Here is a 22026-nt window from a genome sequence, read left to right as displayed (position 1 = left end):
TACAGCATATCATTAGACATATGTATGTACTATAAAGTCACCATCTAGCACCTTACTGTTGACCCACCTTCATACATTAGGTTTCTTTTTCATCCCAAAGGTGAAGGAGTTATGTGCCAAAGCAGACAAGTTGAAGCTTTCCCATCCTTCAGATGCAGCTGAAATCCAGCAGATGAAAGAGGATCTGGTCTCCAACTGGGAGCATATTCGCAACTTGGCTACCAGCAGATATGAAAAGCTGCAGGCTTCTTATGGGTGAGAAAGCCTTCTTCGCTATTATGTTAACTACCTCTACAGGGTCAAAGTGCAATATTAAAATAGAAATAAAAGAGTAAAAGGAATAAAATAATGAATGACCCAGCCCTCCTGCCTGCTCAGTAGAGGCAAAAGAAATTTTAGTTTTCCAGAAGTCCTTTGCAGGATGATATAATCCTCAGGATGACATCTCCTTTCACCTATACCCTTTCTATCTTCCTCTGTTTGTATAGTTGTAAGAAGCTATGAAGTGGCCCATGAAGCTGAAAAAGTAATTGAAGAAACATGTCAAAATCCTGGCCCTAGCTAAGGAATTGGAATTAATTTCCAAGCTGAAGAACAGAAAATAAATCTAAAATTGTTTCCTGAATGTAGGTCAGCTTATTAAAAAAACAAAACAAAAAACTTAAACATCATTTCTGTACTTAATTTTTATGATTAGTTGTTAAATCACCAGAAAATAGTCTTTATCATATTGATATGATTGAAAATGAAATGGTGAGGCTTTGATTTTTTGAACAGGTAATTGTTTTGGTGACTTTTATCTTCATTGATATGGTGAAGAGTGAATTAAAATACATGAGGGCTCCTAATCCTAACTCTAGCTGCCCCTTGTCATAAGGTGCTTCCTGTTGTTTATGTTATGTGATTATTTATTTGGCCTCATAGTACTTTACTAAATAGTGCTTTACTTCAAGTGTTTCTGGAGTGTGACTGTGATGTTGGAGATGTCATGCCCAAGTGCTTCATCACACAAAGACTCATTCACCCTGGGAATTATACAATCTAGAGTGAAGGATTTATAGCCAGCATTGTTGAAGGAATAGGGAAGTACATCAGAGGAATGAAGGGGTAGGTTTAAAGGTTTAATGCAAAAAGCATGTTGTACATCTTAGCCCAACCCAATTCTGACTCTTTGTTCAATGTCCATTTGCATCGGGTTCCTCCTTTCTGTCTTTTCCTTTACCTTTTCGCCAGGTACCAGCGGTTCTTATCCGACTATGATGAGCTCTTAGGTTGGATGGAGGAAAAGACTGCTCTGATCAATGCTGACGAGCTGCCCAAAGATGTGACTGGTGGGGAAGCCCTACTGGACAGGCATCAACAGCATAAGGTAGAGAGGAAGGCCTCCCCAGCAGGAGGAAGAGGGAGGTGACAACAATACCAGAAGATTTCTTGCTTCATTTTAACACTTTTTTGTCTTGTGGTCACAGCATGAGATTGACTCTTATGATGACCGATTTCAATCTGCTGATGAGACTGGTCAAGCCCTGCTGGATGCCAATCATGAAGCATCTGATGAAGTTCTGGAAAAGGTAATCCAGTTTAACAGATTTTGTGAAATTTTGATACATAACCGTCACTTAATCTCTTACTGATTGGCAATCTCTGAATGGAAAAAGGACAGAAGACATATAAATATCTTAACATAGATCCAGACTTCACATTGCTTCCTTCATATGTTGCTCTAGCTAGAGTGAGGCTTTTGGAATTCTCAGAACTTGATGTGTGCTTCCTCATCTCTGAGACATTAGTCGATCTAACTAATTTCATCACTTGAAAGTGAAAGCATTAGTTGCTCAGTCGTGTCTGACTCTTTGTGACCCCATGGACTGTAGCCCGCCAGGCTCCTCTGCTTCCTCATCTCTGAGACATTAGTCGATCTAACTAATTTCATCACTTGAAAGTGAAAGCATTAGTTGCTCAGTCGTGTCTGACTCTTTGTGACCCCATGGACTGTAGCCCGCCAGGCTCCTCTGTCCATGTAACTCTCCAGGCAAGAATACTGGAGTAGATAGCCATTCCCTTCTCCAGGAGATCTTCCCGACCTGGGGATTGAAACCAGGTCTCCTACAGTCCAGGCAGATTCTTCACCATTTGATCCAAAAAACCTCCCTGCCATCTTGCCTTGTCACATGTGCTCTGTGGTGTCACTTTCCCATGCTAGTCTCTAGACGATGAATTCTTTGAGGACTGCTCTTTAGTCATCTTTGGGTTCCCTAAGGTACCTACCATGGTTCCTGGTACATGGCTCCTTTTCTTCTCTCCTCTGTACAACCTCAAATCAGACTGATTTTCCTATATCTGTATTTCTGAAATCTTCATTAAGCAACAGGAAAGCTTTGCACACTGTCATCATCATAATCTTCTAGATTCCAAAGGCTCACCTAGACCTCCTGATCCCTGAGACATTTTGCTCTAGTCACAGAGTCATAGGAATTTCTGGGATGATAATTGAAATAAGATTTGCAGGTTCTCTGCATCTCATTAGCTTCCAAGCACAGCCACTAGCACTATATGATGAAAACTGAGATCTCTATATTTTCAACTCATCATCAAGAACCCTATGGGAGAATTATAATATGAATTTTTATTTTTAACAATTTTCTGCCAAAGGAAAATGGAACTCTAAAACCTTGAAATGTACCTTTTATCCTGAATTCTGAGAATTTGTACCATCTTTTTGATGGAATTAACACAGCAGTTTTAATAAGCTGGGGTTTCTCAGACAGATGCTTGGGCAGAAACAAAGGCTTTCATGAGTTTGAGAATGTCCCTTTTTCCTTGATGGTTCTCATTTGCATTTGAAATAGAATGCAGACTTCTCAATCTGATCATTTAAGTGCCCTGTGAACTTGAATTTCATGAAATGTCCACCTTTTTTAGATACTGCCGTTTTCTCTGGAGCACTTGGTATAATCCAATGATAACCTGGAATAATTACTTACTTGTGGTATTATGTCTTCCTACAATCCTGATCTCCACCTCTCTACCCTTTAAATCTTGGTTTGATACAATAGTTTCCATACTTCTACTCCCTGTGTCTTTGAATCAATTAATCTTTTCTTCTTTATTTATACATAGTAAGTGTGGTATACCTCTAGTATGGTATTTCTCCCGTTTTTTCTATACTATAGGGATTTACTTAGTTGTAGTGATGGACAGGGAGGCCTGGTGAGCTGCAGTTCATGGGGTCGCAAAGAGTCGGACACGAATGAGAGACTGAAATGAACTGAACTGAACTGAGGAGCCTTAAAAGAAAAGCGTGTTTTTCTATCCTTTTTTTTTTTTTTTTCCTTCAAAGGGCCTTGCGTTTATTAGATGCTTAGTGACAGCAGGATAAAATAAATTCACTTAATATCTTCCTGGTCTTTTACCTCTTCCTTTCCATAGATGTCAGTACTTACCAACAACCGGGCGGCTCTGCTGGAGCTGTGGGAGAAGCGTCAGCAGCAGTATGAGCAGTGCTTGAACCTGCACCTCTTCTACCGTGACAGTGAGCAAGTAGACAGCTGGATGAGCAGACAAGAGGTAACACAGGGGCTCAGCAAGTGTCCAGAAGCCATTTCTCCTGCTCCTCCTTCACTACTATCAGCATCCTCACCACCACTTCAGTTCACGTGGGAACTAGAGGGTGAGCCACAAGGAAGAGAAAAGATCGACCCTCTCTGTAAGGCTCTTGAAATTCCCTCATGGACAAATGCACAGTAAAAATATTTAAATACAAAGCACAGAATTTTTAAACTTCTCTGAACATGTGGCAAAATGAATATCCAATTGTTAAGGGATCGGCAAAAGAAAAATGTGATGAGTCAGGCAGGACTAACCAGAGATTTTCTGGTGAAGGTGAGTGGTCCTCTTGAGGATTTGAGAACACTGAATCATGCTTAGATTGGTTGGTTCACACACTGAGATAAACATGATAAATTTGGATGAGAAGGTTGGGAAGGGAATTCTGAAGCTGAGGTTCTGCTCTTTGAGGTTAATCTCTCTCCTCTCCTGCTGCTGCTGCTAAGTCACTTTAGTCGTGTCCGACTCTGTGCAACCCCATAGATGACAGCCCACCAGGCTCCACTGTCCCTGGGATTCTCCAGGCAAGAACACTGGAATGGGTTGCTATTTCCTTCTCCAATGCATTAAAGTGAAAAGTGAAAGTGAAGTCGCTCAGTTGTGTCCGACTGTTTGCAACCTCATGGACTGCAGCCTACCAGGCTCCTCCGTCCATGGGATTTTCCAGGCAAGAGTACGAAGTGGGTTGACATTGCCTTCTCCTCTCCTACCTTGTGTTAATTCCCATCTTGCTTTTCCATCCCCCTCACCTCCTTTCTTATTCCTTTTCTCTGAGATATTCCAAAGGGACTGATTCTCACTGGTGAGGCACAGCTGGGATGCATCTTTCTGTCTTCTACAGGCCTTCCTGGAAAACGAGGACCTCGGAAATTCCTTGGGCAGTGTAGAAGCCCTTCGTCAGAAGCATGATGACTTTGAGGAAGCTTTTACTGCCCAGGAGGAGAAGATCACAGTAAGAAATGGGCCCTGATTTGGGCACTGGCTTCATTAAAAAAAAAAAAAATCTTTAATTGGAGGATAATTGCTTTACAGTGTTGTGCTGGTTTCTGCCTTACAACAATGTGAATCAGCCATATGTATATTCCCTCGCTCTTGAACTTCCTTCGCACCCCCCACCCAATCCCACACCTCTAGATTGTCACAGAGCACCAGGTTGAATTCCCTGTGTTACACACATCTCATAGGTTACCAATCTTTAGAATCACTCATAACTATCAGATATGAGAGTTGTTTTAAAAACAGAAAACATCCAGGAAAATAATCATACTCATTTTTATCAACACACTTCTTATTCCACAAAGCATATTTAGAAAGTATTTATTTTTAATTTTTTTCAGAATTAGGTAAATTTATTTTTTAAATTAATTTAATTGTAGGATAGTTCCTTTAAAGTATTGTGATTTTTTTAGACAGGTTTTAAAAATTTTGAGCAATTTGTATTCTCTGACACAGTGCCTGATTGTCTTATTTTTTTCTGCAGTATAAATAGAAACTATGGGATCCATATCCAATATGAATCATAATTTAAAAGTTTGAATATATTATTTACATTTTTTAGTCTTTTCCTCTCCAGTAATATCTCCATTTAGCTTTCTTTAGTAATATCTAGAAATCTTGGCAGTATCTATTTTTTCCTGTATATCTTTATCTATACATTTTGAATTTAATGCTGCTATAATTTTCTTGTGAACCTTAAGTTACAGTGTCCCAGAAACTTGTCAATACATAAGCAAGTCTCAGAGAAATGTAAGGGAGACTTTATTTGTCCAATGCATATATACTATATGTCTTTGGCTATCTCCTAGGACTGTGCTGGGGTTAGCCAAAACTTGCACATGTGCATGTATACCACCAGCACAACAATAACCACAAAACTCCAAATTTTTCTTGTTAATCTTGGGTCAATTCAGAGCTTGTTATGGTCCCTTCCCAGTTCATATGCTTATCAGATGGATTTTCATTGGTAAAAGATAACAATGTAAAATAAGTTATTGTTTATTAAACGCTGTAATTTCACATAATTTTCCTATTCCCAATCGATTAATTCATCCTGAGCAATTTTGAGAGTTTATGAATGAGTCAAAATTCACATGTGTAATTTGACTCCATTCCCCATATAGCTAGAGATAAGAAGAATTATTAAAAAGTACATATGGTATATGATGGATGGGTGAGTGAATAGATAGATAGATAGATAAAGACTGGCCATTGAACAAGGCTGTATCAACAATGCTTCTTAAAAATTTAAAAATAGATCAAATATTCACCTCATAGTGAAAACAGGATTCATTCACTGTAACCTAGATTAAGAAGAAACTACTGTGGCATAGAGAAAATAATTAACCTCTCTGAGATTTATATTCTGAAATACAATTTATAACAGTAATCAGAAGTAGGACCCAGATCTTCTGACCCTGAATCTAATCCTCTTCCCACATTGTCATGCTTCCTCTTTAAACAGCTAGCCAAACTGTGGCCACTTACTCAGTGCCAATGAGAGAAAAACTTTTTTTTTTTCCCCAGACCATAGACAAGACTGCAACCAAACTGATTGATGATAATCATTATGATTCAGAGAACATCGCTGCTATCCGGGATCAAGTATGTGCATCTGCCTGCTTGTGCACCCGGGTCAGGGAAAATGTTGGAGCATTGTTAACCACGGTAGGCAGTAGATCTCAGGCATCCATATTTTATTTTTCTGACAGTGAGTTTGTTTATGTTTTTTGCAGCTGTTGGCCCGACGGGATGATCTACGAAAAAGGGCTGCCACTAGACGCAGATTGCTGGAGGATTCATTCCTTCTGCAGCAACTGTATCAGGACTCAGATGACCTAAAGAACTGGATCAACAAAAAGAAAAAGTTGGCAGATGATGAAGATTACAAGGTAGGCAGGGTTTCAGACCCTGGACATACTCACTGGTACTTAATTTCATGAAACTAGAATCTTGGACCTGAAAAGACAGTAGCGTTCAGCTGGTGAGCCTCATTTTATAGATGGAGAGACAGAGTCTCAGAGAAGGGCAATGATTCCTCCAGGACTGTACTTGTAATTTCCAGTTTTCCAATACCCTGTTGCCCATCACCCCTTTTCCCTGGCACAATTTCCAGTGGTCCTTAACAGAGCAGGGGAAAGCAGAGATTCCCCTTATTTAGTTGCATATCCCCCTTTCTGCTGCCCTATGCACCCTTATAGTAGGTAAATGTTGGGTCTAGTCATTCATTCAGGCTACCAGGAACTCAGAATTAACCTAATGGTTTGATTCTATATAGACTTACTGCTTTGTAGCTGGAAAGGAACAATTCCTTATTTTACAGATGAAGAAACCAGGATCTGAATTGTGTAGTGAGTTGCCCAAGGTTAACCGATTATTTAGATCTGTTTTACAAGCGACTTAGCAGCAGCAGTAGCAGCAGCAACATAGAGTTAGACACACGAATTCTCTTGGGGGAAAGTAAATACTGGGCTTGAATTCACTCCCTGTCCTGTTTTAGTTTGTGTGACTTTGAAAAATTCCTGAATTATCTTTGAGTCACACATATATATATATTTTTAAATTTCGATATTATATAAAACACATAGTTTTCACTCACAATATAAATTATCAATAGGCTTCCGTTATGGCACTATGGTAAAGAATCTGCCTGCCAATGTGAGAGATGGAAAGAGAGGTGGGCTAGATCCCTGTGTTGGGATGATCCCCTGGAGTAGGGAGTGGCAACCTGCTCCAGTATTCCTGCCTGGAAAATTCCATGGACAGAGGGGCCTACTTGGCTACAGTCCATGGGTTCACAGAGAGTTGAACATGACTGAGTGACTGAGCATGTTAAACTGTTAAACTATTTTGCACACACACACACACACACACATACACTCACAAATTTTTGCATTTACAGTCAGGACTGGAATCAGTCTCTTGATTTCTAGTCCAATATCTATTCACTGTATTTACTTTCTAAGTATCATTTAGTCTTAAATGTATAACTCTGATGATCTTGTTCTAATATTCTTTTGATGGAACTTTGAGCATCTAATTTGTAACTTTCATTCTGTAAAACTCAACACTATGTACTTGTGTTCTCTAGAGGAGTTATGGTTCCAGTGTATGTAGGGTAAACAGGTCTTCTCAGCTAAAGGCAGGAATGGAAAATAATCTCCATCTTTCATGCCAGCTGTGATCGATTGATAATCCTTACATAGGGTGCCATATTTACAGTAATCTTCAGACCATATCCAGACTCAGTAGAAATACGTTCGGGGGTGATTAGCCATGTCTGCCATTTGTATGAAAGGAGTGATTGGTCATAGGTTCCTGAGCATCCTCTGGCTCTATACTTGGACTAGAACAGTTCTTCCTTATATCCTCTTCTTAGTTCACTTAGATTTATAGTGAAAAAAAAAATTCCTGTCCTCAAAATATCTGCCCCTCATTTTTCAAGGAATTGTTTTCTTTCATTGTTTTTATTTTCTCTCAGGAAATACTGAACTTGAAGAGCCAGGTTCAAAAGCAGAAAGTGTTTGAAGAAGAATTGGCAGCTAATAAGATCCGGCTTAATAATATACAGAAAACTGGCCAGGAGATGATTGACAGCAATCATTATGCCTCCGACAAGGTGGCTGATCGTTTGAGGGAAGTTGACAGCCTCTGGACTGAACTGCAGGAGGCTACAGAGCAGAAAGGTTAGAAGCAGAGTGTTTTTAAGAAATGAATTCCTAACTTCTGAAACCCACCATCATCTTTACCACCTTGAATTTACCTGGTGGCCTCTGTGAGAAGGGAGGGATGTTACTCATTTGCTTCCCTGTGTCTTCGTCTATTGGTCAAGAAATTTATAAAATCTAACCTAAACTTATCACACACAATTATTATGTATTAACACAATTCTTCTATATATTAACACAATTCTTTTCTTCAGATATGTAGGTATTTTCAACTGAAATTATATTTTTCTTTTCACTTTTCTCCCTCTTTTTTCTTCCTGTTGAATAAATATTCAGATACCGTGAATTCAATATTGACTATACATCTAAAATGAGTGTCCATAAATTCGATTATACATCTTTTTGTTCTATAAATGAAGCAATGTATTCTGACTCAGGTTATTTAATTAGGCATTAAAATATGGTTGGGGCCACATGTGATATTCCCATTATATTTTATTCTTATGAAAAGGCTGGATGGCTTGCTTTTTTCACCTATCTGGGCATATTTATGTTCTGTTGTAAGCTCTTAAAAAATTCCCGTGTCTGCTTGACTAGCCTCTACTTAAATTTAATTTCACCTCTTACTTTGGAAAACAAATCAATCATCATAATTAACACAAATAACGATGCTTTTTCTGTCCATTAGTTATAAACATTATCTATAGACATGCCTCTGTCCTGATTATAGAAAAGATACATCATACTGATTTTGTTGGATATTCTGATTTTTGGTTTAGGAAAAAAAATCAACTTGACTGTAGCAAGAAGTTGCTGTTACTTCATGTCCTAGTAATTGTTTCACAGAAATAATGCAAATGATTGCTATAAGATCATATGATAAAGAATTTAGCTGAGAACAGTGGATAATCAAGATATTTTCTGGAAGAGACACTTGTATGGTGTGGTTTGTGATAAAGAACAGGCACTAAGGCAGAGGTGGCTGATGGCTAGCAAAGTTCTGAGGAAGATATTTAGGAAAAGATACTTCAAAATTTCAAACTAAGCTAACCCCAAGTTTTATTCTTTTCTTGGAAAATGACATGTTTATGCTTAAATACCTTTGAAAGGGAGGTCTCAACGGAGAATAACAAGTGACAAGATAGTTAAAAATCTAACATAGGCCCATACCTCAACAAGAAAAGAACATATTGTTTATATCTGTTTTGAGAACACTACTATCTTCAAAAGCAAATCCTATCTGAATTCTACAAATTAATGGTAATTTCTTATGTAATCACATGTTAGACAGTTATATTTTTCCCATTGGACTATCCAAACATTATATTATTCCTTAAGTTGGCATAACTTTTAATAGCATATAATGAAGATTAGTTATGATACTTGTCTTATGCTTGATGTCTTTTCCTAGGGATCCAGTTGTATGAAGCAAATAGGCAGCTGCAATTTGAAAATAATGCAGAAGACCTGATTCAATGGCTGGATGAAGTGGAATGGCAGGCTAGATCTCAGGATTATGGGAAAGGCCTAGCAGATGTCCAGAATCTGCTCAGGAAACACGGCCTCCTGGAGTCTGCTGTGGCTACTCGTCAGGTTTGTTGCTAGCTCTTTAACCAATTGTGAGCCAAGTTACCTATATACATTCTGAGCACATTCATCATAATTATTGTTTTAAAAAAAGAGTGAGACAGAACAGGAAGCTGTTAGGTATTTTGAATAGGAAAAAGAAGTCCAAAATGGCAGTGAAGAAAAACAAAGAACAGAAAAAGCCCATGAAAATGGAGCAAAAGAATATCTGCAGACCGGAGTGAGAATGTCAGGTGAAACAAACACACCCTTTCTTGGCTAGCCCAGTTTGCATAGGGCAGGCTCATTGAGGAGGAGACAAAAAGTATAAAAAGAGGAAGCCAAGATGGATTGAGGCCTCTCCTTTGGGGTCAGCCTGCCCTCAAGCCTCAAGGGTGTACTATCCTCTGCTTGCCAAATAAAACTGAGCTGTAAGCAAGCTGTCACACTGGTCCACCATTTCAACTCTTTGCTCCCATGAGATAGAACTGAAGAAATTTACACACTCCCCCAACATATCTGGTGCCATGACTTGGATGATATACTGGGAGAGTGCGTAATTTTCTCGGTTCTGACTCACAGCAGCAAAGATTTGAAATGGTGCCCCAGTGTGACAGCTTGGTTACAGTTCAGTTTTATTCAGCAAGCAGAGGATAGTACACTCTTGAGGCGTGAGGGTGGGCCAACCCCAAGGGAGAGGCCTCAATCCTTCTTGGCTTCCCCTTTTTATATGTTTTGTCTCCTTCCTGCTGAGCCTGCCCTGTGCAAATTGGGCTAGCCAAGAAGGGCGCGTGTTTGTTTCACCTGAGGTTCTCACTCTGGTCCACAGATTTTCTTTTGTTTCATTTTCATGGGTTTTGTCCTTTCTTTGTTTTTCTTCACTGCCATTTTGGACTCCTTTCTCCTATTCTAATCACCCAACAAAGCCAAAGGTAAAAATTCAGAACCTTTAGTTGGTCAACTATCTCTTTCCAGTATCTCCTTTTTCCAGCTATTCTTCTTGGTACCTGGTGTCTTTTGTTAGAACCCCATGGCTGATATAAGACTTTATTGACTCTTCTAAATATGACGTTGTACTCTCAATCCAGAAACCTGGATTTTATATAGCCTTATCACTTCCTAGTTCTATGGTGGATCTTTTTCACGTGTTTGCACCTCTGTTTACTTGCCTATAAACTAAAAGTTTGGATAAAAAGTGTCTTTCTATTCTGGCATCCTACAATTCAAAACTTGAAATATTTTTACTAGTACCTTTTTTTTTTTCTTAAGAAAATTGAAACACAGAGAAATGAAGTGACTTCTCCAATGTCACAGAGAAAATTAACAGCAGGGCCAGGACTATGAAACAGATGTCTAGGCTGTTGGTTTCAAAGTTACCCACTGAAATCACACCAGAATATTTTTTTAATATAAAATTATTTATGTTAATTGGAGACTAATTACTTTACAATTTTGTATTGGTTTTGCCATACATCAACATGAATCCCCCATGGGTGTACACGTGTTCCCCATCCTGAACCCCCCTCCCATCTCCCTCCCTCTGGGTCATCCCAGTGTACCAGCCCCAAGCATCCTGTATCCTGCATTGAACCTGGACTGGCGATTCATTTAACATATGATATTATACATGTTTCAATGCCATTCTCCCAAATCATCCCACCCTCTCCCTCTCCCACAGAGTCCAAAAGACTTTTCTATACATCTGTGTCTCTTTTGCTGTCTCACATACAGGGTTATTGTTATCATCTTTGTAAATTCCATATGTATGCATTAGTATACTGTATTGGTGTTTTTCTTTCTGGCATACTTCACCCTGTATAATAGGCTCCAGTTTCATCCACCTCATTAGAACTGATTCGAATGTATTCTTTTTAATGGCTGAGTAATACTCCATTGTGTATATGTACCACAGCTTTTTTATCCATTCATCTGCTGATGCACATCTAGGTTGCTTCCATGTCCTGGTTATTAAAAACAGTGCTGTGATGAACATTGGGGTACACGTGACTCTTTCAATTCTGGTTTCCTCAGTGTGTATGCCCAGTAGTGGGATTGCTGTGTCATAAGGCAGTTCTATTTCCAGTTTTTTTTGAAGGAATCTCCACACTGTTCTCCATAGTGGCTGTACTAGTTTGCATTCCCACCAACAGTGTAAGAGGGTTCCCTTTTCTCCACACCCTCTCCAGCATTTATTGCTTGTAGACTTTTGGATTGCAGCCATTCTGACTGGCGTGAAATGGTACCTCACTGTGATTTTGATTTGCATTTCTGTGATAATGAGTGATGTTGAGCATCTTTCCATGTGTTTGGTAGCTATCTGTATGTCTTCTTTGGAGAAATGTCTAGTTCTTTGGCCCATTTTTTAATTGGGTCGTTTATTTTTCTGGAATTGAGCTGCAGGTGTTGCTTGTATATTTTCAAGATTAGTTCTTTGTCAGTTCCTTTATTTGCCTTTATCTTCTCCCATTCTGAAGGCTGTCTTTTCACCTTGCTTATAGTTTCCTTTGTTGTGCAGAAGCTTTTAATTTTAATTAGGTCCCATTTGTTTATTTTTGCTTTTATTTCCATTGCTTTTGGCGGGGGGACATAGAGGATCCTGCTGTGATTTATGTCAGACAGTGTTTTGCCTATGTCTTCCTCTAGGAGTTATATAGTTTCTGGTCTTACATTTAGATCTTTAAACCATTTCTAGTTTATTTTTGTGTATTGTGTTAGAAAGTGTTCTAGTTTCATTCTTTAACAAGTGATTGACCAGTTTTCCCAGCACCACTTGTTAAAGAGATTATCTTTTCTCCATTGTATATTCTTGCCTCCTTTGTCAAAGATAAGGTGTCCATAGGTGCGTGGATTTATCTCTGGGCTTTCTATTTTGTTCCATTGATCTATATGTCTGTCTTTGTGCCAGTACCATACTGTCTTGATGACTGTGGCTTTGTAGTAGAGCCTGAAGTCAGGCAGGTTGATTCCTCCAGTTCCATTCTTCTTTCTCAAGACTGCTTTGCCTATTTGAGCTTTTTGTATTTCCATACAAATTGTAAAATTATTTGTTCTAGCTCTGTGAAAAATACCGCTGGTAGCTTGATAGGGATTGCATTGAATCTGTAGATTGCTTTGGTAGTATACTCATTTTTACTATATTGATTCTTCTGATCCATGAACATGGTATATTTCTCCATCTATTAGTGTCCTCTTTGATTTCTTTCATCAGTGTTTTATAGTTTTCTATATATAGGTCTTTTGTTTCTTTAGGTAGATATATTCCTAAGTATTTTATTCTTTTCGTTGCAATAGTGAATGGAGTTGTTTCCTTAATTTCTCTTTTTATTTTCTCATTATTAGTGTATAGGAATGCAAGGGATTTCTGTGTGTTGATTTTATATCCTGCAATTTTACTATATTCATTGATTAGCTCTAGTAATTTTCTGGTGGAATCTTTAGGGTTTTCTATGTAGAGGATCATGTCATCTGCAAACAGTGAGAATTTTTCTTCTTCTTTTCCAATTTGGATTCCTTTTATTTCTTTTTCTGCTCTGATTGCTGTGGCCAAGACTTCCAAAACTATATTGAATAGTAGTGGTGAAAGTGGACACCCTTGTCTTGTTCCTGACTTTAGGGGAAATGTTTTCAATTTTTCACCATTGAGGATAATGTTTGCTGTGGGTTTGTCATATATAGCTTTTATTATGTTGAGGTATGTTACTTCTATTCCTGCTTTCTGGAGAGTTTTTTATCATAAACGGATGTTGAATTTTGTCAAAGGCTTTCTCTGCATCTATCGAGATAATCATATGGCTTTTATTTTTCAGTTTGTTAATTGACTGATTTGTGGATATTGAAAAATCCTTGCATCCCTGGGATAAAGCCCACTTGGTCATGGTGTATGATCTTTTCAATGCATTGTTGGATTCTGATTGCTAGAATTTTGTTAAGGATTTTTGCATCTATGTTCATCAGAGATATTGGCCTGTAGTTTTCTTTTTTTGTGGCATCTTTGTCAGGTTTTGGTATTAGAGTGATGGTGGCCTCATAGAATGAGTTTGGAAGTTTACCTTCCCCTGCAAATTTCTGAAAGAATTTCAGTAGGATAGGTGTTAGCGCTTCTCTAAATTTTTGGTAGAACTCAGCTGTGAAGCCGTCTGGACCTGGACTTTTGTTTGCTGGAAGATTTCTGATTACAGTTTCAATTTCCGTACTTGTGATGGGTCTGTTAAGATTTTCTATTTCTTCCTGGTTCAGTTTTGGAAAGTTGTACTTTTCTAAGAATTTGCCCATTTCTTCCACGTTGTCCATTTTATTGGCATATGATTGCTGATAGTAGTCTCTTATGATCCTTTGTATTTCCGTGTTGTCTGTTGTGATCTCTCCATTTTCATTTCTAATTTTATTGGTTTGATTTTTCTCCCTTTGTTTCTTGATGAGTCTCATTAATGGTTTGTCAGTTTTATTTATGCTTTCAAAGAACCAGCTTTTGGCTTTGTTGATTGTTGCTATGGTCACTTTTGTTTCTTTTGCATTTATTTCTGCCCTAATTTTTAAGATTTCTTTCCTTCTCCTAACCCTGGGGTTCTTCATTTCTTCCTTTTCTAGTTGCTTTAGGTGTAGAGTTAGGTTATTCATTTGACTTTTTTCTTGTTTCTTGAGGTATGCCTGTATTGCTATGAAGTTTTCCCTTAGGATTGCTTTTACAGTATCCCACAGGTTTTGGGTGTTATGTTTTCATTTTCATTCATTTCTACGCATATTTTGATTTCTTTTTTTATTTCTTCTGTGATTTGATGGTTATTCAGCAATAACCATCAAGGTTATTCTCAGTCCTTGTCTCCAGGCTATTTATCTGTGATTCCATTTTGTTTTCAAGATTTTGAATCATTTTCACTATCATTATTTGGAATTCTTTATCAGATAGATTCCCTATCTCTTCCTTTTTTGTTTGGTTTGGTGGGCATTTATCCCGTTCCTTTACCTGCTGAGTAGTCCTCTGTATCTTCATCTTGTTTATATTGCTGTGTTTGGGGTGGCCTTTCTGTGTTCTGGCAGTTTGTGGAGTTCTCTTTATTGTGGAATTTCCTCACTGTGGATGGGGTTGTACGGGTGGCTTGTCAAGGTTTCCTGGTTAGGGAAGCTTGTGTTGGTGTTCTGGAGGGTGGAGCTGGATTTCTTCTCTCTGGAGTGCAATGAAGTGTCCAGTAATGAATTATGAGATGTCAGTGGGTTTGGAGTGACTTTGGGCAGCCTGTATATTGAAGCTTGGGGCTGTGTTCCTGTGTTGCTGGAGAATTTGTTGGCCCTTGGGTGGTGCTTGGTTTTAGTGTAGGTATGGAGGCATTTGATGAGCTCCTGTTGATTAATGTTCCCTGGAGTCAGGAGTTCTCTGGTGTTCTCAAGATTTGGATTTAAGCCTCCTGCTTCTGGTTTTCAGCCTTATTTTTACAGTAGCCTTAAGACTTCTCCATTTATACAGCATCATTGATAAAACATCTAGGTTAAAGATGAAAAGTTTCTCCACAGTGAGGGACACCCAGAGAGTTTCACGGAGTTACATGGAGAAGAGAAGAGGGAGGAGGGAGTTAGAGGCGACCTGAATGAGGTGGAATCAAAGAGGAGAGAGCAAGCTAGCCAGTAATCACTTCCTTATGTGTGCTCCACAGTCTGGACCGCTCAGAGATGTTCACGGAGTTATACAGAGAAGAGAAGAGGGAGGAAGGAGACAGCGGTGGCCAGGAGGATAAAGTGGGGAATCAAAAGGAGAGAAACAGATCCAGTCAGTAATCAGTCTCCTAAGCGTTCTCCAACGTCTGGAACACACAAAGAGATTCACAGAGTTAGGTAGAGAAGAGAAGGGTAATGGAGGAGATAGAGGCAACCTGGTGGAGAAAAAGGAGAGTCCAAAGGTGGAGAGAGCAGTCAAGCCAGTAATCTCACGCCCAAGTAAAAATGGGCACTGAAGATTGGGTTCTTAAGGGTATAAAATTGATAACAAATACCAAATGACAAAGATTAAAAATCTAGAGTAGAGGCTGGATTTTAAAAAATACAATATTAAAGAAAAGAAAAAAAGTCACAAAAATTATTATACATATATATATATGTATATATATATATGAAGTTTGCTTTAAACAATAGGGTCTCTCTTTTTTTTGCAAAGTAATAGTAGGCTATAAAAATGAAAATTAAAGGAAAGGATTTTAAAATTTTAAAACTTAAAAAAAAGAATGATTGTAAAAATAATAAAAATATATCTAGGACCTTCTCTGGTGTTGTTTTGGGCAGTGTGGGGTCAGTTCATTTTCGAATAGTTTCTTGATCTGGCTTATATTTCTCAAGATCTATAGACCCCTTCCTATGTAGTCAGTACTAGCTACAGGGTTTTAATTTATTGCACGTGTCACTTTCAAGAAGGTTCCCTCTGTTTTAGTTTTTCTGCTTGCTGGTCTCTTTGGTGTCTGATTTCTGCCCTGACACAAGGGGATGGTGATGGACACTTTTTTAGGCTCACTTGTTCAATCATGCTGTGGGGAGGGAGGGACACTGCAAACAAATAACACTGTTGTGGGCTCACAGTGTCTCAGCCACACTGGGCCTGCCCCCACTCATGGCGTGTGTGCCCTCCCTGCCCACACTGCTCAGGCTCTAGGTTGCTCCACCGGGAACCATCCGAGGCTGGCCCTGGGCTGCACGCATCTCCCAGGTCTAAGCTGCTCAGGTTCAGGCACTTGGGTAGTCCTGAGAGGCGCAGACTCGGCTGGGCCTGAGTTTTGTGCCCTTCCCAGGTCCGAGCAGCTCAGGTGATGAGGTGTTTGGTGAGCATGGTTGCTGCAACTTATTACCTCCCCCATCCCCGCCGCTCAGTTTTCTGGGTGTACAACCAGCACACCTTCTCAGGCAGATGTTGACCATCCAGAACCCCAAGAAGTCTTAGTTAGCAAAGAAGTCTGCTTGCAGTTTGGTAGATAATGCCTCTCTGGGGCTGCAATTACCCCCTTCTGGCTCTGGCTACCTGTCACCGGAGGGGGATGGTCTGCAGCGGGCTAGCTCTGTTCAGTCCTTTGTTCTGTGAGCAGGCCTGATGGTGTCTTAGGCTAGGGCTTTTTCCGTGGTAGCTATCCCACAGTCTGGTTTGCTAGCCCAAGTTAGTTCACTCATATTGCCCTCGGGGCATTCAGGCCCAGTCCTTACTCTAAGTAATGCAGCCCAGGTCTCCCTGTCCAGCCCCTGCTTGCTAGTGGCAGGTGCAGGTGTCTGCGCTGCTTCTCTGCTGGGGGAGTTACCACTGGGCACGTAATCTGTGGGTTTTAATTATTGATTTATTTTTCCTCCCAGTTATGTTGCCCTCTATGGTTCCAAGGCTCGCCACAGACTCGGCAGTGAGAGTGTTTCCTGGTGTTCTAAAACTTCTCTCTTTTTAAGACTCTCTTCCCAGGATGGAGCTCTGTCCCTACCTCTTTTGTCTCTCTTTTTGTCTTTTATGTTTTTTCCTACCTTCTTTCGAAGACAATGTGCTGCTTTCTTGGTGCCTGATGTCCTCTGCCAGCATTTAGAAGCTGTTTTGTGGAATTTACTCAGCACTTAAATATTCTTTTGATGAATTTGTGGGGGAGAAAGTGGTCTCCCTGTCCTATTCCTCTGCCATCTTATGACCGCTTCCAGACTATTTTTGAAGTAAATTTATCCAATAAGCTTTTAGAGTATAGAGGTCACTGAGTCCAAGCTCACTCTGCTCGTCACAAAACAGGCCAATGCATCCAAGAGATGAGATGTTGCAGCAAGGAAGAAACTTAAATCAAGGAGCCAGCAGACCAGGAAAATGGCAGGCTGGTGCCTCAGAATAGCCATTTTATTGGGGTCTGGATGCCAAGTTCTTTTATCGATCAGAGAGAAAGAAGCAATGAGGAACTAAAGTCAAAAGGCAGAATAGAGAGGGAGAGACAGTGGGGAAGAAAAGTGAAAGGGTCTTCAGTCTTGAAAAAAACATCTCCAAGAGAATTTCCAGCCTGCAGAAATGATGGGTTAATCTCTTCTATTCACAGGTGGGCAGGGACAAGCTATCTGTCAGTAAGGTGAAGAAAGGCACTTTATTTTACAGTCAAGCGAAGGGGCAGGGTCCTCCGGGAAAGCTATTGAGTATGATTATATTAACAAAAGCAATGAAAAACAAGTCAAAAAAACAGTTTCCAACATGGAGTCAAATTGGTTTCCTCCCTGCAGTAGAGATACTCTATGTGAGTTTCTAGAGAATTCAGTGGAAATCAACTTCCAGTTGACTCAATTTCTCATCCCAGGAATCCAAGCTTGTATTGTATTGAAAACAGTTAATATTATCAAGCCTTAGGTTCCAGAAGGTCTGCGGGCTACTTCTCATGATCCTCAAGCTAATTTCAAGTTAATTTCTTCTATTTGGTGGTGGTTTTGGCATCTGAAAATCTCAGGAAATATGCATCAGATACTATTATCTGACTACTTCAGAAAGGAGCTAACACAGAAGGTATGGGGGAGAGATTTGTCCCAGGAAGGCCTGTAGGGTCCTGCTTGGTTATACTCCTAGTTGGAGTAGAGGCTAAGATACCATGCTTGCAAAAGATATTTTAGATATGGACTATCAAAGCTGGAAAAGGTCATAAATGTTCGCTAGCCTTTATTATATTTTATATATATATATATATATATATAATATTCTCTAAAGTCTTTATTGTATAGATGAAGAAACTAATGTTAAAACAAGTGGAGAGCTGGATAAAATAGCAACTGACTCTCAGCCAAGTCTATCTCTTTAGTCTGAGGCATCATTCACTACCTTAGCTTTCAAATAGTACAGTGATACCATAATCGTAATGACAATTATCATGTTTTAAAATCACTCTATTATACAATGATGTTTTTCAAAGTTAAACTGTCCTAAGAGATGAGAACAGTTGGCTAGTAGAAGATTTCAATTTTAACTCTCTATGGAGTCTTTAATTCTTTATTGAGAAGTGAGTATACACTTTAAGAAGCTATTGATCAATGGTTTGTTCCAAATAGAGAAGAGATAGATCAAACCCTGTATAGGTTGAGCACAGAATGGCAAACTAGGATAAGTAAAACCAATGCCTGCTGTACATACGTCTTTTAGAAGAACTTCTTTTATCATCAACTGCCCATCCCAACAACAAAATAAACAAGCAGAAAAACAAAACTTCTGTGTACTGTGCTACTGCTAGACAGTCATAGTTGATCTCATTAATAAAGATGAAATGAATCTCTTGTATCTATTTTACTGTGCAGTAATATGATTAACATTTTATTTCTAGGAAGATTCTTCAAACTTCTGCTTCTGTTTTTCTCCTTTCTCATACATAAGGCAAATGGGAACAGTTATTTCCTTAGATTCCTATAACCAGTAGCCAAAGAAAGACCTTTGAATTTCTCTTTTTGGGGTTCTGACACTTGTTTTGCAGAGCCACATTTCATCTTACAGGCATTATTCCTGCTCTGCAACGAACAATAATAACTCATTATAAAGGACAAGAAAGGAGTTGGAAGGGGGACTGAGATAGAAAAAGCCTCCTGCTATCCTTTTTGGGGCCTCGATTTAGCAACAGTCCCAATCAAAGAAGGCTTTGTAGTTCTGGTTTCCCTGATTTCTCTGGTGCCCTCTATAAATATTTTGTCCTTTCTAGCACATGACTTCGGGGCTTCCCAGTGGCTCAGTGGTAAAGAATCCACCTGCTAATGCAGGAGATGTGGGTTTGATCCCCGGGTGGGGAGGATCCCCTGGAGAAGGAAATGACATCCATTCCAATATTCTTGCCTGAGAAATTCCATGGATTAGAGGAGCCTGGTGGGCTACAGTCCATGGTATTGCAAAAGAGCCAGACTTGATTTAAACAACAACATGTTATTTCAGAACTATTTTCCTATAAATAGCTTTTGGCATGATGAATTGGTTCTTAGTGTAGCAACCTCTCCCACTCTATTTCACTGATTTGATTTAGAAGTTTAAACACAAGCACATATGGGAGCTGATTCTCCTTATCACTTCTTGCCCAACATCAACCCCCTCCCTCCCCCACCCCAGATACCAGATATCAAACTCTCATCCTTTTCTTACTAAATGATGGGACTTTCTGACCCCCATTCTATTTCTCCCTTAGGATCAGGTGGACACCCTCACAGACCTGGTGACATATTTTGAAGAAATCATCCATCCCGATGCTGGGAACATACGGGAAAGGCAGGAGTACCTGGTATCCCAGTTTGAAGCCCTGAAGGAGCGACTGGCCTACCGGAAGAATAAGCTCATTGACCTTTTCCACCTGTACCAGATCCAAAGAGATATAGAGGATGAGGAGGCCTGGATCCAAGAAACAGAACCCTCAGTGGCTTCCACCTACCTTGGTTAGTAAGTCATACAGCACCAGCAGGCAGAGCCAGAAGAAGAAGACCAAGGTCTACAGATGGTTTGAAAGATCAGGAGCACAGTAACTAAGTTTATGCTCAGCTCTTTCCCCTTAGACACTTGAAAAATTTTCAAGCTTTCAAAGAAAAAAATAAAAGATTTTAGAAAAATTTATATGAGAAGTTTACCTCCTAAAACCAAACATGAAGAGTGCCACAGATTTAAGGCCTCTGGGAAGAGCTTTTTGCTACTTGCTCTAACTTAAGTTATTGTTAAGGTCCTTGGCTGAGTGGTCATGGTTAATGTTTGAGGTACCAAGTGTTTCTGTCTACGTTGTCAGTAGTTCCCTTTTATAAGGGGAGTTTTCACAAGGATATATTAATATATCAGCTATTACAAAGATAAAAGGAATGAAATAGCAGATATAGTACATTTTGTTTCCCTTGGAAGCTATTGGTTTACCATTGTTAAAGCCAGGACACTTGCATTGAAATAGGGAAAAAAGTGCACACAGATATAATGTAAACTTGATTTACATATATTGGTTACATCTGTGAGAGACTGGATCATGATGACAGGAGGAACTAGTCTGAGAAAACTTCCTAGAAGAGAAAAGATATCTTTGCAGGAGAGATGAGCATAGAGATTTGCAGACATTTAGTGTGAAGTATACAGAGGAAAATTTTGGAGGAAAGAGAGGTGCAGCTTGGGTGGGAGACAGGGAGGATGAAGTTATTGGAGAACAGTTATTATTAGTTTATAGGATTTAATAACTTACTAGTACCCATAGAAATTAGTAAGTGGAAGAGCCTGTTTTTTATACTACTGTGTGCTGAAAGAAATTGGTTGCATGATATATTGAAAGTTTGAGCTGAAGTGTTACTTGCCTTTCTACCTATCATCCAAAGAGAAGAGTGATGTATTCCTCATTTTTTTGTAGAATAATAAATTGAAAATTCTTAGTACAAAAAGGCAAGGGGAAGAACAAAGCCAAGCAGAGATGATTAATTCAGACAATGTAAATTTTAGGAAGCCTGCTTAATGAATTCAATGGGAAGAACTTGTAGGTCCAAGAGTTGAAAGGAGGTAGAATAACATCTTCTTATTCTGTGTACTGCAACAATGACCTTGAAATTATTTTTATCTCTAGGTAAAGACCTGATTGCCTCCAAGAATCTTCTGAACAGACACCATGTCATCCAGGCTAATATTGCCAGCCATGAACCACGCATCCAAATGATTACAGAGAAGGGAAACAAAATGATAGAGGAAGGCATGTATGACTCAAATTTATGTCAAATTTGTCAAATTTATGGGAAGAAGTTTTTCCAACTTTAGGGCTTCATTCCATTGTCTACATTGATGCTTTTACCTGTATAATTTTCCTTTTAGGTGAAGTTTCTCTAACATTTCCTCTAGTGAAGTCCTACTAATAATAGATTCTCTTGTCTCTTTATTTGATCTAAAAGACTTACTTTTGCCTTCATTTTTGAAACATATTTTCACTGGATATAAAATTATTGTCTGAATGTGTCTTTAAGTATTTTAAATGCTGTTACACATCTTCTGACTTGCATAGTTTCTGGTGAGATGCCTGCTCTCATCCCTGTCTTTGCTCTTTTGTATGTAATATCTTCTTTCCTCTGATTGTTTAAAGCTTTTTATCAATGACTTTTACCAACCTGGTGTAGTTTTCTTTGTTTCTGCAGCAGAAACAAAGATCCAGAGCTTCTTGGATCTACTTTCTTCTTGTTCTCCCAGGGAATCTTTTATTCTGGAGCTAATATAGAGGATTCAATTCAGTTCAGTTCAGTC

The 22026-nt window shown here is 39.1% G+C and overlaps 1 protein-coding gene across 1 annotated transcript in view; it reads left to right on the top strand.

Moving 5' to 3' along the window:
* Positions 1–22026, top strand: part of SPTA1 (spectrin alpha, erythrocytic 1) — an 81689-nt gene that overhangs the window by 10240 nt on the left and 49423 nt on the right. Inside the window, exons 8-18 of the mRNA XM_069545130.1 lie at positions 101–255; positions 1234–1369; positions 1470–1571; positions 3430–3567; positions 4448–4558; positions 6130–6207; positions 6339–6494; positions 8084–8288; positions 9682–9863; positions 19967–20210; positions 21362–21484. Coding sequence (XP_069401231.1) covers positions 101–255; positions 1234–1369; positions 1470–1571; positions 3430–3567; positions 4448–4558; positions 6130–6207; positions 6339–6494; positions 8084–8288; positions 9682–9863; positions 19967–20210; positions 21362–21484 — 1630 coding nt within the window. The remainder of the gene's footprint in view (positions 1–100; positions 256–1233; positions 1370–1469; positions 1572–3429; positions 3568–4447; positions 4559–6129; positions 6208–6338; positions 6495–8083; positions 8289–9681; positions 9864–19966; positions 20211–21361; positions 21485–22026) is intronic.

This window comes from Ovis canadensis, chromosome 1 (assembly GCF_042477335.2).
Source record: "Ovis canadensis isolate MfBH-ARS-UI-01 breed Bighorn chromosome 1, ARS-UI_OviCan_v2, whole genome shotgun sequence".
NCBI classification, from domain to species: Eukaryota; Metazoa; Chordata; class Mammalia; order Artiodactyla; family Bovidae; genus Ovis; species Ovis canadensis.
The sequence above is the reverse complement of the archived record's forward strand: the minus strand, read 5'-3'. Positions and strand labels throughout refer to the sequence as shown.